Source organism: Hippocampus bargibanti, linkage group LG06 (assembly GCF_051943395.1).
Source record: "Hippocampus bargibanti isolate YZ-2025 linkage group LG06, ASM5194339v1, whole genome shotgun sequence".
Taxonomy (NCBI): Eukaryota; Metazoa; Chordata; class Actinopteri; order Syngnathiformes; family Syngnathidae; genus Hippocampus; species Hippocampus bargibanti.
Window position 1 is genome coordinate 1,876,291 of NC_142739.1, and position 17,758 is coordinate 1,894,048.

Below are 17,758 nucleotides of genomic sequence, written 5' to 3' on the forward strand. Positions count from 1 at the left end.
TCTAGAGATAATTAACTTTCTGTGTCAAGTGATGTTTCTCAGTTCTTGATGAAGGTTTTGAAGATACAAATGACTTGCTGAATGAGGAAAACAGATAGCAAGTGAGTGTGTCCACATAATGATGCACGCTCCATCTCACGGCCCTTCTCTTATGAACATTTGAGAGCGTATGTGGCTCAGAGAAACGTGGAGCGCAAAAGAGTGAGAGAGTACATGACCGGTAGACAGGCAGGCGTGAATTGAGTGGATGGAGGAGCGTCTGTGTCTTAGTGGCGATGCTATGCTGTGCTCTGTTGCCGTGTGGGGAGATAACACCATTCAAGTGTTGCTTGCTTACCTTTGCTGTACACCACACAGTTGTTTTTGTTGTCTTCTGCTCCCTGCCAAGTCACATCCAGCAGCCACTTGGGGCCGGCGCTCAGCTGCACCGGGACCGTACTCTTGGTCTTCTGGAAGGGGGCAGATAACAAACATGAATCATTCGCCTATTTTGGTGATTACAGAAACGCTAATAATAAACGATCCACTGCTCTGAATGGTCGGTCATATCCAGATAATTTGACAGCCCATCGAATTCTTTTCTAAAGATGAAAGGGATGGTACGCAATATATTGGCGATGGCCCACTGGCAAAAGGCTGTATTTGCGGTTGGAAAGGAGGTCAAAAAATTGGGCAAAAGACAAGAGTGTTTTGACTCAAAAAGAAGTAATTGAAAATCAAGGACCCCAAAGAGATTTGCACGCGGGGCTCACTGGTTCCTCTGAAATGAAGAAAGTATGAGGAAAAGGGGCGATGACTTTCAGAAAGAAGGAAGAGAGTGTTTTGTGGTGAACTTTGGGCACATTGTACCACACTATCAGTAGGATCTCACTATTTCCTGTAATACGGGGAGAAATTTAAAGAATCAGTATCTATTTCAAAGGCCGATTGAGGTCAGAGCTTTTATAATATGCTGAAAAATTATTCTGAATGTGTAAAGTCATTTTTCTTTTTTGTCAGAGGTCAAAAATGTTTTTTTTTTTGGGGGGGAGAAAAGAGACAGAGTACAACATCCTTTTAATAGGCTTGCGTGTGAGTGCGCCACAGTCTGCGCTTAGCCCACGTTTATTCGCCTATCATATGCCACTTTTTTCTCCTATGTTTGCTCACGTTTAAGGCGTTATGTATTGCTGTTGAGTTTGCACCTGAGTAGGCAAGTCGATGCCTTCAAGGAAAACGGTTAGGATGCCAATGCCATTACTTTTTTGACCCAGAGGCCCTTCTTTTATTTGGATGTTTCAAAACGAGAAATGGCTTTGCGAAAATGGCTTAACATGCCATCCCAACTTGGTTCATCTGCATAATGCAATGGAAAATAAACTACTGTAGTCTTTTTGCACTCCATTTCCTTATTTTTGATCTTAGCAAAAACCTTCAAGGATGAATGCAAATGTAACTTGAGCATGTTAAAAGTCTGAATTGGCAAATATATGCATATAAGATGAGTGCTGTGCTGGGGCAGTGTGTCAGCATGCCCTCCTTTCCTTTTCCTCACTTCATCCCCCACCCCATTTCTTTTCTTCATGAACACTACCTACTCACAGGCGAGAGAACCAACTGACTTTTTTTAGAGCAAAGGGTGTAAAAAAACCCCACAGAGACAATGAAAACCTGTTTGCGATTTCATATGGAAATGTAAAACAAACAGGAGCTCCAAATGACAAAGTTCTATTTATATATAGTGCCCCTCGAGTATATTCCTTTGCAGAAACTGCACCACCAATGCGATAAAAAAAGACAGGAAATTGTGTGGTTGATACTCTTAGTTCTTCTCTTGGCATCATCTTATCCTGCTTTGGCAGCAGATGAGAGAAAGACGACCTCTGTAATTTAAGTCATCCGGGATTTCACATTTTAAATTAGCCTCACAATAAAGTCCTCTCTCTGGCAAACCTGAAAATCTCACACCCCGTCAAAGAACCAGAGCAGACCGGCCGATTGTTGCTAGGACGACTATCTGAAATGAGAATCAGATTAACCCTTTCTTAGATCTCCAGACTGGATCCATCTCTTATTCAGCAGCGAGAGGCCTTTCAGCCATCCCCCAGAGCCTTTGGGAATTTATGATATTCCAGCTGCTCTCGACGAAGTCCACGTAGACTGAAAACCACCCGAACTTGACACTCTAAGTGTTCGACATTGTTCTAACAACTCTTTCTATTTGTTGCTTTAATTTTGTCAGAGTTGTAATTACAAATTACTGAGTGAAGCGTCAATTCCAGTCTACTTGGCGTCACCCTTGTAGCAAACAAGTGATGACAGATTCTTACTGCAGATTTACATAACTCATCCACAGTGACAAAATTGTGCCTTTGAAGCATGCATGTCGCAGCCGCCGCAAAGACAAAGAGATGCACAAGAGCAAGTGCGGGCAACATATTTAGGATTAAGATAGTGTGGCGTCACTGCAGGGAGGAGTGTTTGCAAATGCAAATGAAAACATTTCTACAACCGGATCAGTTGGCCTTAGTGGCTACTATGCAGAGAAATGCAGATTGACAGGCAGAACATTACAATTTCCCAGAAGCCAGGGAGAAAACGATGAACTGGTTTTCTGGAAACACTTGCCCTCCATCCAGCATACACATGTACTTGACGAAACGTGTACGCAAATGTTCACTGAACATGACGTAGGAGTTTGACATCATTTCTAATTAAAAGCCAATAAAAGCACACTTGATAGATGACGGAACCCGCACAGCTCCCGACACACATGCGCAAACGGGTTGTGTGTTACTGTATATCCGCCCTCTGCCTTCGCCTCAGTGGTTTCAAGTTTCAATCCTCTCTTGCTTTTTTCCTCGGGCCCAGTTACCTTTCCTCGCGTAAGAGATACACCGATCCAAACAGTGTAGTCAGCGAGGAAGTGATTACAAACTGATGCTCCAAATTCGCTCTAAAATGAAAATCAATATTTCCACGAGTTGCTGCAACATAAAAGATAACCTTCATTGATTTTTGGAGACTTCGGCGTCTGTGATAAAATCTAATATAAATTTTCAGCCACACGGATTTGGATCAGAGCGGAGCAGGGGTTGAACGATAAATTCCGCAATTTTTTTTTCTCTCCCTCCCCCCTTCCGTCTTCCAAGGCTTGCTGCACTATTTATAATTGGCCCTGTGTGAGCAAAAGCTTCCATCAGGAATCTGTTCTAATTTTTATTACGGAGAAGCTAAAGCCTGTTCCAGATAATTTGGAAATTTCAGGGGAATTGCGATCGAGCTGATGGCACAGCCGGACTGACTCCAAAAAGGAGCTAACCTGTAATAGCCTCTGTGGCTGCGCTGATTAAATGTTGCCATAGATGAAAGACCCTGCCATCGCCGCAATAAATTAACCAATCGCACAAATCCCGAGTCGCTGCTAATCCCTCCTTGATACCATGATCCTCTGATCAGCTGAAGGAGGTAAAGAAGAAAGTGTCTTGTGACCCTCAGCCTGCCTCGAACTCCCAGCCTCCCAGTGTAAACAGCAAGCTAATGATATCGCCGCTGACCATTTCACCACCAGTGGCTGCTCTTAACCCGCTCCGTGGTCAGGGCAGGTGAAATCGATATGAACCTTGGTGGGAATGATTATTTTCCTCTGGCTTTTTTTTTTTTTTGCTCCTTCCACCAAGGTCACTGACTTGCAGTGGATTTGTCTTCTGATCTCAGGGTTACAGGATTTAGACAACTGAGAAATCAAAACCGCTCTGTCTGAATATATCATGACATTCGTTGACTTTAAAAAGAACATATTACAGATGATGTACTTTTTAAGTTCTTATATACAAGCAATTGGGTCTCAGGGGTGATGCCCCCACCCATCCTACTGGACCCTCCGCACCCTGCCCACCACCTTTTCCAGCTACTCCCCTCAGGCAGGCGCTACCGATCCATGCGCACCAAATCCAGCAGACATTTAAACAGCTTCTTCCCCCAAGCCATTAACTCTTTGAACTCTTTGAACTCTTTGAACAGTAGCCAAAATGGAACTGTATAGCTTAGCAGTTTTTTTTTTGACGACGATACTAGTGCAGCGTGTTCTACCGGAAACAAATTCCTTGTGTGTTCTACATACTTGGCGATAAAGATGATTCTGATTCTGATTCAGATTCTGATATATGCAGATAGTTGACTTTTTTCAGACTCAATTCTCAGTATGCAGCCACTCTGAACCACACACCTTGTTGTCACAGTAACAGAATTTAAAAAGTGAGTGAGAAAAGCCAAACAAGTCCCCACGTTGTTTTCACAGTCTTTGATCACCAAGGCCCTGACTATCCCCTGTCAGTTAGCTGGCTTTTTACTTTAACATTAAAGGAAATATATAGGTTCTCTTTGTTCTGAATTCAATTAAATGTAGCTTGAACAGGATTTTAGAAATCTTTGTATCCTGTTTTTATTTGATTAACTAATTGGGTTAGTATATCATAGTGTATTTATTTTTCAATGTGTTCTGACAATGGTAAATATAACATGATTTGATATGGATTATTTGCAATTCCATTCATTTCGATAAACCTGATCACCTCTGTTTACTAACATTTTGTGTAATAAACAGCGTCGGGGAACAAATCAGCCGCTCTCTTGGAACTTGAAGTCAAAATGAAATACTGTCCAAATAAGACTGCATCAGCGCAGCTGACATTCTCATTTTACAAATGTCTTGTAGATTACATTAACAACACAAATAAGAGAAACAAGCTAATATAGCGATGGCAGGTTTATTTGTTTCCGACAGCGCGGAGTGGGGATAAAGGATTTGTAGCTGTTTCACCAGTCAGTTTACAGCAGACAGCACACTCACACCTTGATAACGTCCATTGCAATTAGTTGTTCACCGCGATGAAACAAATTGCATGTGGTCAACTGGAAATTTCATTAAGAGAGAGATTTTCCTCTAGCCCTCGTTATCGGCACACGTTTGAATATTTTCTTAGCTTCAAGGATGGATGGGTTGCAAGGACCTCTTTTATTTTTTCAAATACAGTAATTGGGCAAAGCTAACCTTGCAGCCCGTATCTCACTGCTGTTTGCGTTCCCAAAAATGGTGCGTTTGCTTATACGTAGTTAAAGGCGACATCATTTTCATTTTCTCCCAGAAACGGGGTTGTATGCCAACATGGGAAACAACGTAGGTAATGCCTCATATGAATGGCCATGGTTACATCAGGCTGAGATGAAAAGATATCTACGTAATGCTTTAATTCCTTTTACAGCCCCTCTCCAAAGCTACAGCATCTGCTGCCGGGAGACTAAATAACAGAAATATGCAGGAATTGCACACTAATTCCCTTTAGAGGTAGATCTTGGCTGCTGCCCTGTCATAAATCAGAGAATTTCGATATGAAATGAGGCAAGCTTCTCTAATCATTTCTGCATTTCAAATTGGATCACTGGCTCAATCGCTTGGCTTTTAAACTGCTTGCCTAAGAGCAAATGTGAGGTGGGAGATAATTCAGCTGAAATCTCTGCCTGCTCTGGGCGGCAGTTAGTTTACTGCTTGAGTGCAAGAGAATGCTACCCCCACCCTCTCTTTTCAACTTTCGTAAATTGACTTTTCATTTTAAAATCGATTAAATTGAGAGAGGCATTGCTCTTCCCAGAATCTTTGAAGGGACACACACGGTTCGGCGGTTGCTATCATGGCTGTGCTATAAGGCAAAAATATTTTCCTCATTTAATTCACCTTTTATCCCACTGACTGTTAGCATCAAAGTACAAATGCAGCATTAAGCTACTGCTTATTACCCCCTCACTGAAATGCTCACACAGGGTGGTATTTATATTGACCACGTGTGGCAAGGCATGCAGTTCACTCTGCTTCAGACAAACAGCGAGTGCTAATAAAGCAGACTAATGAGTGCTTACCAAGGATGTTGATGACACACCAAGGACAAATCATCAAACATCCATCACAAAATGATATTGTGATCTACATCAAAGTCAATTCAAACAGAAAACAGTCATGGATGAAAGATTAATCGTAAACAAAATACATAGAGTTAAGAATGTAGACAGAGACAGAAGTGTCCGGCGACAGACACTTCGAGGTGCACTACCACAGTCAAAAAGTTGAATAGTGAGCATGCCCCCTTTCCTTTCTACCTCCATCACCACTTTCCTCCACCCATCAAATGTTTCTACAAACGTAGCGGTGACACAATCAATTCAGCTTAACTGGCGAGTTCAGCTCGGCGGAACATGTCTGCAAGATACTTGATTTGAAATGTTAAACAAGAGACGGCTATTTGTCATGCTTGTGCTGCAGGTCTTAATCATGGCTTGCAGGTACGTGTTCAAACATACGTTTCCTCTGTACTGCTCTGGTCAGAGAACATCCTCGTCGCTTCGCTGCTCACTGTATGCATGACAAGAAATTTCCCATTTGAATTCAATTGGTGAGGTTGTTTGATCTTTTGCATGTACTATGTGAGGCCTCCCCGCCAGAGCGGACAGGGAGAAGTTGTGTGAGGGGCCATAATAGGAAACTCTGAGCCAGTAATGTCCACATGTACGGATATTAACGCAGTCCCTCGGGGGCAAGGTGGCAGGTGACATATTCTCAAGACGGATCTACTTTCCCCCTGTTGGGAATAAATATGTGGATCTCCCCAGAGAGGATGAAAGGGAACTCAGGAGTCAATCAGTCAGTGGGGTCATAATAAATCCTCTGGCCTCATAACTGCACATATCAAGAGGACGCTGTAAATATAGACAAAAATAAAATGGTGGCCATGATTCTGAAATAAAGTCCTTAACTTGAGATAAACCTCTCTGCCCTCCCTTAGGTTTAATATTCTTTTGAACTCCCTTCTTTCTCTGGGTGACTCAGAAATGTCACGTTGTATTCAAATTGCATCTCCCTCTGTGTGCTTTTATATTTCAGGAGGCTCTCTCTGAGCAGCCAAATTCACTTTTTGATTCATAAATTGAGTCCTCCATTTATAGAATATAAATTAGATTTAACAGCGGAAATGCCTCCAAACGGTGAAGTGAAATGTGCACTGCTAACTGAATTTCTAGCAGAAAAAAAAATCCTGACATATTACATCAGATGATGATTTATGATATGCAGTGAGACCTCAACTTACAAACACCTTATCTTACAAACTTTTCGTCTTACAAACGTCAAATTTATGAAAATTAAACCTTATAATAAGCACTATTTTCATAATACACACCCACCACGGCTGGCGGAAGCACACGACCGAACAGCATCAGTGGTCAAGTTAACAACAGTCCTTATGGAAGGTGACTCTCCTTCCATAAGCCATCAACGACCATCAAAAAGGTAAATAAAACTTTATTTTACACCACAGTTTATTTCTTTAATTACAGTCCTCATGTAATGCGCCTCTTTCCAAACAGCAATTCCCTTTGACCTTCGACCTCCAACGCCATTCCATCAAGCCATAAATGATGTAAATAAAGTGACTTTATGATACAATGCAGTGTATTTCTTTCATTACAATACAATAGCACATTAATTATACATAGAATAATGTATGTTGTGTATAGTTTTAAGGCTTATTTAGTTGAAAAGTTTATTTTATGGAAACCCGGGAACGGATTATTCCCATTTTAATGGTTTGCTATGGGAAAATCTTTTTTGAGATACACACTTTTCACCTTACACACTCTGTCTGGGAACCAATTAAGTTCGTAAGTTGAGGTCTCACTGTACCACCTTAACATCTGCAGTGTGCTGCAGTGTTCTTTACGTTCATCACTGGGTTTAGTTTTGGAAAATGTTGTCTTACTTAAGCCGCTGCAAAAGACCGACAATATTTACACAAAGTTAAGTAAATAAGAGAAAGACCTTGTCTCTTACCAAATGCATTAGATGTGAACTATCTTATCAGAGTCTCAGCATATGTGCTTCTAAAAGATTGGATCCCTGGGTTGCAAATGGTCTTTGCTACCCAATTAGTTTGCTGACAACCCAGTGCTGTAATATTCTACTTTGACAGCCACATCCTCATCCATCCAATGAGACTCAGATGGGAGTAAATGGAAACAATCCAGACCATATTCTCCAGGAACCATCTTTTTTTCTTATTTTCCATGATAATCATTTTTTGAGGTAGTGGTATAAAAGTTATTGGAGTTGGTTGACCACCCATCAAAAATTCTTGTCTCGATGGAAGGCCCTGAGACAATAATCCATTGGACAATCGGGCAAAAGACAGGAAAGAGTTGTGTTTTGTTCTAATTTTGGAAAACTAGTGGAAAAGGTTAAGGTGTACAAAAACAAAGAACGTTTTAGAACCACTCACTTAGTTCCTTTTTGCAAAAGGAAAAAAAAAAACCCACATGCTTCTGAGGGTACTTGCAGACTAGTTACATTTCAAAATAATGACTCACACTCAAAATTGGCTACGATGGGGTGTCACTAACCCGCAACGCTAATGAGGACAGGTATACAAAATCGATGGTTAGATGACAAAGTATACCATAGATGGTTGACCAATCGTTTAAGGTGTGTCAAAGATGAAAAATATGAAATGCAGTGTCTGCTGCGAATATAATCAGAGATGCACAGAAGTGGTGCACAGGTGCACATGCACAGTGAAAATAGCGCGCGTGACAGATTTGATTGCCTCAGTGCGCAGTTTCATTCCAAGCATATTGCAACTCAGGGACTGTGGGCAGTGCAGCCTAATGTCAAAAAGTCAAAGTCAAGTCAGCAGTCATCACGATTCCTTTCTCGGGTCAACTTCAGAATAAAAGACTACCTACTAAAGCATCGTTATTCATGAAAGCTACAGTATTTCTTGTGGGTCTTTTATTTTAAAGGTGGCATCGCTGTGCATTGGAAAGTATGAACAGCCGCAGCTGGCTTTGACTTTGATGGATCACATGGAAATGGGTACTGGATTTAAGGGGTTTCTGATTACACGTCAAACACGGGCATTTTTTTCAAAGCTTCCATCAGAAAATAAATGAAACTGTTGCTAAGGGGCACGCCAACATGCTGACACAATTGTTTTAAATATGAATTTAATGAAGCAGTAACCTTTGCCACCTGTGTAGCCCTGGTATAGCCTGTTGAAATTTGACGATAAAAAAGATCTGATATAGGAATGTCTAATTAGTCACATCAAAATGGTGCAGCTTTCCATATTAAGAATAAAGCACGAGTTTGTGAACATTCATTCCCCCACACCAACAAAACGCAGACTGTGTCCATATTGTTTTCTCTATTTGGAAAGTGTAATGCCATTATGAGCTCAACCCACAATTAGCTGAGGACTATCAAATCTGAAAATGACAGAAAATGACTCTCTCCCCTCCACTGTGCAGAAAAGAAGACTACATTTGGCTTAGAAAAACAATAACTCGTTTGAAAGGTCGGAGAAGTCACTGAATACAACCAAAATATTTAATTTGTCACTGCTCTTCTTCGGTTGCCTGACCAACAGGCATTCATATCAAAGTAAATGCGGCACATACTTGGTGTGACAGTTTGACTTATAGAATATAAAGACTGTGACTTAGCAGTGATGTCCATTCAGCCTTGAAGATTACCCACTTGGTCCTCATCAGAGAACCACACCAATATTTGCATTCGTGAAATTAGTTTGGTTTCTGCTCTTCCGAGCACTTGAAGGGAAACCACACAGGCACATAAAGCTCATGCCCACACCATAGGGCCACTGTATCGCAGCACTGCCCACAAGCGGGGACTTTCGAATGTAAACAATCAAGAATTATCTGCAGCCCTTGTCAAGGAAGTTGTTTTAAAATATCACAAGAAAAGCCACCACGCCGACAGATGGAACAGCAGCTGGCGCCGTTCAAACTCGTTTTATTTTCCTCTCACTTTGCTTCCTCTGCTTGTGCCTTTGCTTATTGAGGTGTTGAAAAATCATTCATTTGGGGAGACGTATTGCATTTTGTCCGAATGGGCAATGTGTAAGTTTGGTTGAGTTCAATCAATGAATGCTCACAACATTAGGTATAAATGAACTCCCACCATATTCTGTATAAAATATTCATGAACATCAGATTCTTATTATTTCTATCGGTTTTGTAAATAGAACAGCCACCTTATGTAGATTTAAAAACAGTCACATAAACAGTGATACCTTTGCTTACGAACTTAATTGGTTCCCAGAAAGTGTGTTTAAGGCGAAAATTGTGTATTCCAAACATTAATTTCCCATAGAAAACCATTAAAATGAGAAAAATCAGTTCCCAGGTCCCCATAAAATATAATTTTCAACTAAATAAGCCTTATTTTATGTATAATAAATGTGCTATGGTATTGTAATTAAAGAGATAAACTGTTCTGTATAATAAAGTCGTTTTATTTACCTTTGTGATGGTCGTTGATGGCTTGAAGGAATAGATAACTTTTTTTTACAAAAAGTGTCTCAAGGAGCTCTGGGTTGTACATCTTGAAAGTTGTGATATTGCAACAGCAACAGGTGCAGGCAGACACACTAGAAACATTAATAGCTGGTTCCCTTGCTTGTCTTTTCTCTTCAAAATTTACAGATGGCTTGTGTGGGTTATTTGTGGAGCCTGATTGATGGCATATTTTAACCTTGCAGTCTACACTCTGCCTTTGAACTATCAAATTGAAACGAATCAGAAGTTCACTGTTTTCTATCCGTGTTCTCACCTTTTCACTTTTATTTTTACTTTAGTTTTTTTTTTTTGTTTCAAGCTCTGCCATCTGCCTTTCCTGTTCACGTGCAGCTCTATTTCTGGAAACCCCCTCACTGCTGCATGTGTCCCCTCCCTACTCTACCACGGATCTTGATCAATCAAATGAGGCTTTAATCGAAGACTGGGGGCGGGGAATAGAGGCCAAAAAAAAAGTCGTCTGCCATTTCCAGCTCCTTGTTTAGGAGCTCAAAGAACCAGCTTGTTTGCAAACCACACATCACTCATTGTGGCGCTCCGTGTGTTTCCCGAAAAATTATATTCTCACAAATTTAATGTTCGTAAGGTGAAAAGTTCGTTAGCTAAAGCGTTCGTAAGGCGAGGTATCACTGTACAATATACAGTGATTTTAAAGTGTCCTTGTGAGCTTTTAAAGGTGCTTATACACACATACAAGGTATTATTATTATTATATATGCTTCATACTGTATTTTCTATGAAACAATTTTTGTGCAGTTGTACAGTTCAGTCGTCTGTAACCCCCCCCCTTTCAATTTTGCTGCTGTAGATTGCAAATGTCCCCACTGTGGGACTATTAAAAGCATTCTGATTCTGATGTTGTCTAGTAGTTAGTGAAATTGAGCATACATATCTCAAATATTTTGATTGCATTAATTTAAAAAAAGGTCAGACTGATCGTTATATTATAATGATGTGTTGCTTTGCCTTGACCTGGAAAATGTCAGCAAATACAGTATAGTCATGCAACCCCTCCCCCAAAAAAGTGTGCAACCAAATCGGATGCTGGATGCAGCAGTGCTACCAGTGCAAGTGCTCGTGAGAACCTGTGCAAATAAAATCAATTTTGTGGTTGTTTGCATCAATATCATCACATTGTGTTACATCCATTTTTCCATTCATGGAACACTTGAAATTGTCCCAAGGTGTGAGTGTGAGTATGCATGGCTTGCTCATCTGTGTGTGCCCTGCAAGTGGCTGGCAACCAGTTCAGGGTGTACCCCGCCTGCTGTCCTTAGACAGTGAGGATAGGCTCCAGTATTCCCATGACAGTTGTGAGAATAAGGGGATATCCCGTGACTGTAAAGTGTACTTGAGAGTTTTGAAAGGTGCTTAGAAATGAAATGTATTATTATGATTATTATTAGAAAATGGATGGTCTGATGATGATAATAATAATAATAATAATAATAATAATAATAATAGTAGTAGCATCCTAAATGTAAACAGTATGTTCCAAAGGATGCAAGCACGACGACGGGGGAAAGCATGCCTAATACAGTAATTACCATTGCACTCATCTGAAGGGACCTCAGCCCTGATATTGGTTTAAGCCCAAGGAATAATTGATGCCCGCAATCACATAATGGTTCGCTGTTGAAAAGATGCGCCCATTACTTCATTACATGAAACCACATTCTTGGTGCCAAAAATGTTGGTGTGCACCACAGAAATTCAAATCCTGTTAGTGCTGATAACGTCTGATGTTTGTCAAACAGATGGAGGAGTCTATCTATGACTGTTGCATGGAAAAGAAACACCCCGACACAAATCAGTTTGTACTTCCACATTTTGGTTTCTTTGAGATGAACAGTTACTCTGAATATGAATGCATATTTGTCGCTGTGTGCACTGTTCGATGTCATTTTAGACTGTGTTCCATAGGTCCTATCCTGCGGTGCCTTCTTGCATATGTAATTGGGTGTTACTGTAAATAATTGCCTGAGCATTTGCCAGCGTGATGATGGCAATGATTTGTGTCTCGTGTGAAAAAATGTGTAGAAAATGTGTGTATCCCTGCGTGTGTGTGTGTGTGTGTCTGTGCCTGTGTGAGAGAGAGAGAGCGAGTGAGTGCATCTGCCCCATCCATACTCCACTCTCAAGTCCCACTGATTCTCCTTTCCAGCCATGTTGAATCCTCTTTTCCTTATCAGGCGAGCCCAGGCCTGCATCAGGCTCTCCTTGCTATGACAGAGGCTACAACAATAGGCCTGCGATACCGCTGCTTAGCGCTGCGTTCGGAGGGGAAACCTGCCACGGGCGCAGATTAACTACAACACACACATGCACACAAAATAGATTGCAGACACCAAAACAAAACATTTTTCAGAATGCCTCCTCTTGATTAATGAAGCAATGACAAGAAGAAAAATATAATTTCTAAAACAGCAAAATCCGCCGCCACTTGTTAAAGTTTAGAGCTAGCTAACAATAAACATATTGGATGGAGAGGGTGGGCAAAAAGGAGTGAGATAAATGGCTTGAGTGATGGAGTGAATAATTTCTCGAGTTACACATGCCCATATTCCTACCCTTGTTGGGAGGTGAACAATAATCAGACTGCAATGGCTGACATTCAACCCAATGTCTCTCTCTTTCCCAAGAGAAAATTAGGACAGTATCTTGTCACTTTTGCTCTTTTGTGGCTAACAAGCTAAAACTCTCTGTTAAGACACACAAACACGACTAACATGTCTGTCTTCACATATACGGCGTGGCTCCATATTTGCCTGATATGGGCATCTCCAAATATAAACTGATTCAAATGCACAGGAAGAGAAAAATCAGAATACTGACGTCCAAAGTATTGTCGTTGTATAGTGCTGAAACATTATGTATGTATATTAGGATCTATTTTAACAACCCACAAGGACATGCAGCTCATCTTAATTGTAAATTGAGTTGAGTCTTCTATTTGAATTTTATCATCATTTGTTGCTGTGTAACCATTTTATTATAAAGCTCGAAGACTGATATCAAAATTCTCATCGACAATTAAGCATGTATGATGCATTTAATCGCTGTGTAATTTACTCTAAAAGGCCCTCAAAACACATCCGGAGTGGAATTCTATGGACTCATTACAGTGCACCTTGACTAAGCTCTTGTAATTAGCATCGGTAAGGCATTACAGCAGACAGCAACACCCTCATCAACACATTTACAACAGAGCTGGAAATCTGCCTCTCATTAATAGCTTGCCCCCAAATCAATTATTAACACCTACAACAGACGCCAGGCTCAAGCGGGCCAGGCCTTTTACTTCAGGCAAATTGTGGGCCACATTTTCCTCCCAGTTCTGGCCAGTTTCAGCAATTATCGCTTTTAAAGACACCTGCTACTCAATAGCTTCGACCCAGACTGTTCATTGAGCTCCCCGATTGCAGACATTTATGTCCGAGTGTCACTATTAATTTGGGTTAATTTGGAGACTGCGCGAAGCTGAGTGGAGGTGTTTTCCACAGCGCCGCGAATGTGCTTGTCGCTCACCTGCACCGCGACTGCTGCTGTAATTGCACTCTAATAGTCTGATTGATCAGAGAGAGAAGTGAGGGATGAGACGGTGCTCTGGCAGCTCGATTAGTCAGACTGAAAGAAGAGCAAGAGCAATAGGGAAGGGGTAGCAGCAATGCCAGATCTAGTTTATATCATCAAAAAATATTTCATACATCAAGACATGTGTTTTCATATATTTCTGTTACAAGCGCGCTTCAGACATTTTTTCACTCAAGTAAAGTGAAAAAAAAGGAGTGCAAGCGTACAAGACAACAGTTGTGTCTTCCAGCTTCTCATAACACATTACGATTAAATGGATTGAAACCCATGTACAGTGTTTCTTTTCATTCTCTTTTATTTTGTTTAATTCAGTGCGATTCATCTTTCTTGAAAATGTGGAAGAAAATAAAGAATATTGATGTGAAGTTATAAAAATAATAGTCATCATCATCATAATACATTTAATTTATAAGCACCTTTCACAACTCTCAAGGTCACTTGACAGTCACAGGCGCCAGCGTTCACTCAACCTGAAAGTAACTCAAATTGTTATGTGCTTTTCAGAGAGTAAATTAAACTTGAAAGTGAAGGAGCGTCAGCGCAGAGTGGCAATGCATATGTGGAACTGTCGCGGCTTGGAATCGAAGCGGATTTATGTGAGACAGTGTCTTTTCGTCAAAAGATGCTCCAACTTCGTCTTTGCTTTCAACATTTAACTTGTAACAGACGTGCACATTCCACCATGACATACATGATCCACTGGTGAAAATGATGCTTTGATCCTCTCCTCTTTCATCTAGAATTGATTCATGTCACAAAGAGGGTACAGAAAGTGCTTAAGAATGAATGTCTGTCTTCGTGTTGTCATCTTGTCTTTGTGTTGTCATGTAATTTTTGTTGTTGTTCTTTTGACTTCAAGATGGCTGCCTTTCCAGCAGCTCGTGTATTTAGTTTTTCTACTTCTTTCATTCCTTTCATCTTCCTTTCATAACATTGCTGCTGGGAAATGTACATTTCTCCACTGCGAGACTAATACAGTTAAATCCAATCCAATCCAAGCTACTATCATACTTCTTGACTTCAAGTATTACCTTTGCTTGAAACAAATCTTTAGTACCACCATGAGTGGCCAGCCTTCCTATAACCAAAGGGGATCCCTCCATTCACCTGTCCATCCATCCATCCATCCATCCATCCATCCATCCATCCATTCACCTGTCCATCCATCCATCCATCCATCCATCCATCTCCATCCATCCATCCATCCATCCATCCAACTATTTTTTAATCCGCTTATCTTCACAAAGGTCAGGCTGGAGCATATCCCAGTTGTCATCTGGGCAGTCGTTGGGGATACCTTGAACCGGTTGCCGGAACGACAGGAACAAACATTCGCGCTCACAATCACACCTAGGGACCATTTAGAGTGTTCAATCAGCCTGTCATGCATGTGTTTGGGAATATGGCAGCAAAGCGCAATACCCATGCAACCCACGCAAACAACGGAAGAACATGCAAGTGTCACACAGGAGGGCTGGAGCCAAAATCAAACCTTGCACTGTGACGCAGAGATCGAACATGGTACACCAAACTAAAATGAACATTTTTAATCTTGTAATGTAATATACAGCCCTATTGGGTTTATTGCACACTGGAACCTAATGTGACTTCACAGTGTCTGACAAATCTTTCATCCAAAATTGCATACGAAAGTCTAACCAATCATACAAATCACAGTGCAATGTGATGCAGTTTGCTAGTCTGCAATAGCAGTGATTGTAGTTTCAAAATGGGCCTTTGAACTCTGCAGCCCAGTGACAGAAAACCATCAGCTGTGAAATCGTCCTTGAAAAAACGGGTGAGATATGAACCTGTCTTTCTCCTGCAGATGATCAGATTTCCTGTTGTGGTTTATATCCCTCAGTTTTGTTTTCTTTCTTTTTATTCATTCTCACCTGTTCATGCTTTATCCGTCTTTTTTTTCAGCCGCATCTACACATTGTGTACAACAGTGCACCTTGTTCTTTGTCAGCAACTTTCATCACTCCGGTCTGTTCCGCGACTGAGGTCTGTCATCCGAACGCAGCCAGCACATATTGGCCGCCAAACCATTGCGTGTGTCAAAACACGCTAGCCCGTGCTTCAATTTGCAGTCTCGAACGCTGCATTTACACTACTACCTTCCCGGAGGACATGGTAGACTTACTTCAGTCCACCCATAGACGAAACTGAATGGACACATGGGGACACGATGGGCAAATGTGATAGGCTGTAATTGTCAAAGCTGCCCAGTCAGATTTTGAAACAATAAAAAAAAAATACAAAAATAAAAATAACCAGCAGTCATGTTGCCCCTGAGAAGAATAATTGGTGATCGTATAATGGAGTGAATGTAACAAAACCTGGCAGTGCATAACATGCCATAATTTCACAAAAGCGCAGTGACAAATATTTTGTTTTCAGTTTTGTCAATTAATATCAAACATGAACTTTCAGGGTTAATTTTCCATAAAGTTATTTCCATGTTACTTTCCCGCCACATAGGAAGGAAGGTCAAACAGTCATTTGGTAATTTTACTTTCGATACAATATTTTTTCCCAAAAATCTGAAATCAACAGACATTAAAAAAATACTACGAATACAAAACTAACAAATATGAAACAAAAACAAAGCATTAAAAATAACACATTGTTTTAAAAATTGTGAGCCACCGAGTGGCAATGTTTTGCGATTGTTTGCAAAAGTAGCCAATGTAGTGTTTTGTTTTTTTCCTTCGGGGTTCTTTCAAGGATGCAAAGGTTCACAGAGACCCCTTGAGTCTTATTTAGTCTGTAAAACACATGCTCTTTAGCCAGACTAAAACATTCCACATTCAGTTCCAGGTGCGTTTTCATCTAAACACAAGTCAACAGTTGACCATTTTGAACTACAGTGCATAATATAGTGAGTTGCAACGTGGTTGAAACAAGCCCCTCGTCGTCCCAAAAAACAACCACTCATTCACGTTCACAAAGACAATTCTGAATGTGATGCTGAACAAGCCTTTAATGAGACGTACTGAGGAGCTTCTAACAGCCTGTATCCATACGAGAGATGGAACCTAGGAAACGTGGAGGGCAAGAAGCAGAGCACTAAAAGGATCCCGTGAGAGTAGCCACACCAGAGATCTTTCAAGGTAAGATGCCGAAGCTCCATTCTTAGCTTTTAATTGCGAGAAAGGTTTGGCATATTCTGTAACCCCGTGCAGCCAATTAAAGCGGATGACCAGAACTTGTCCGCAAAGTGATACAATCCAATAAGGATCTGCAAAGGCAGTGATGAAGTCCTTGGGGGGCACTTCGTTAAGAACACATCACTCTTGCTAGGAGCAGGAATCAACAATTAACTAAAGCATTTTGTCCAGTCAGTCGGTGGTACTTTTTCAAGTTTGCACACAGTGATAAAAGTCATCACTCTTATCTTTTGAGAAGCATTAGCGACTGCTACAGTTTGGAAATGTGAACCTTTCAGGGGAATACGTCTGTGTAAGCTCTCAGTCGTACAGGAGTGGTCCATCGATGAAAAGGTTTCTTCAGCCGTCATCTGTACAAATTTGAAGGTGTCGGACGTTTCGCTTTTTATCCAAGAAACTTTGTCAGCAAACTAAAGTCGTACTGGTAGTTTAGGCCCTATATATATATCCCTACTGTCCAGACATGGCGGTGCCGGACTCTGCTATGATAGGTTCCTGCTCTCAGGTTGGGGGGAGCAAAGGACTACTCCCTGCAGCTGCACTATTGTTCTGACTAACGACTGGCCTGATTGCCCCACTTCGACCGGTATCAC

General features: G+C 41.0%; 1 protein-coding gene across 1 annotated transcript in view; it reads right to left on the reverse strand.

Annotated features, from left to right (window-relative positions):
* zfpm2a (zinc finger protein, FOG family member 2a) overlaps positions 1-17,758 on the reverse strand; it is a 125,891-nt gene that overhangs the window by 43,140 nt on the left and 64,993 nt on the right. The window contains exon 5 of the mRNA XM_088999689.1: positions 338-449. Coding sequence (XP_088855815.1) covers positions 338-449 — 112 coding nt within the window. The remainder of the gene's footprint in view (positions 1-337; positions 450-17,758) is intronic.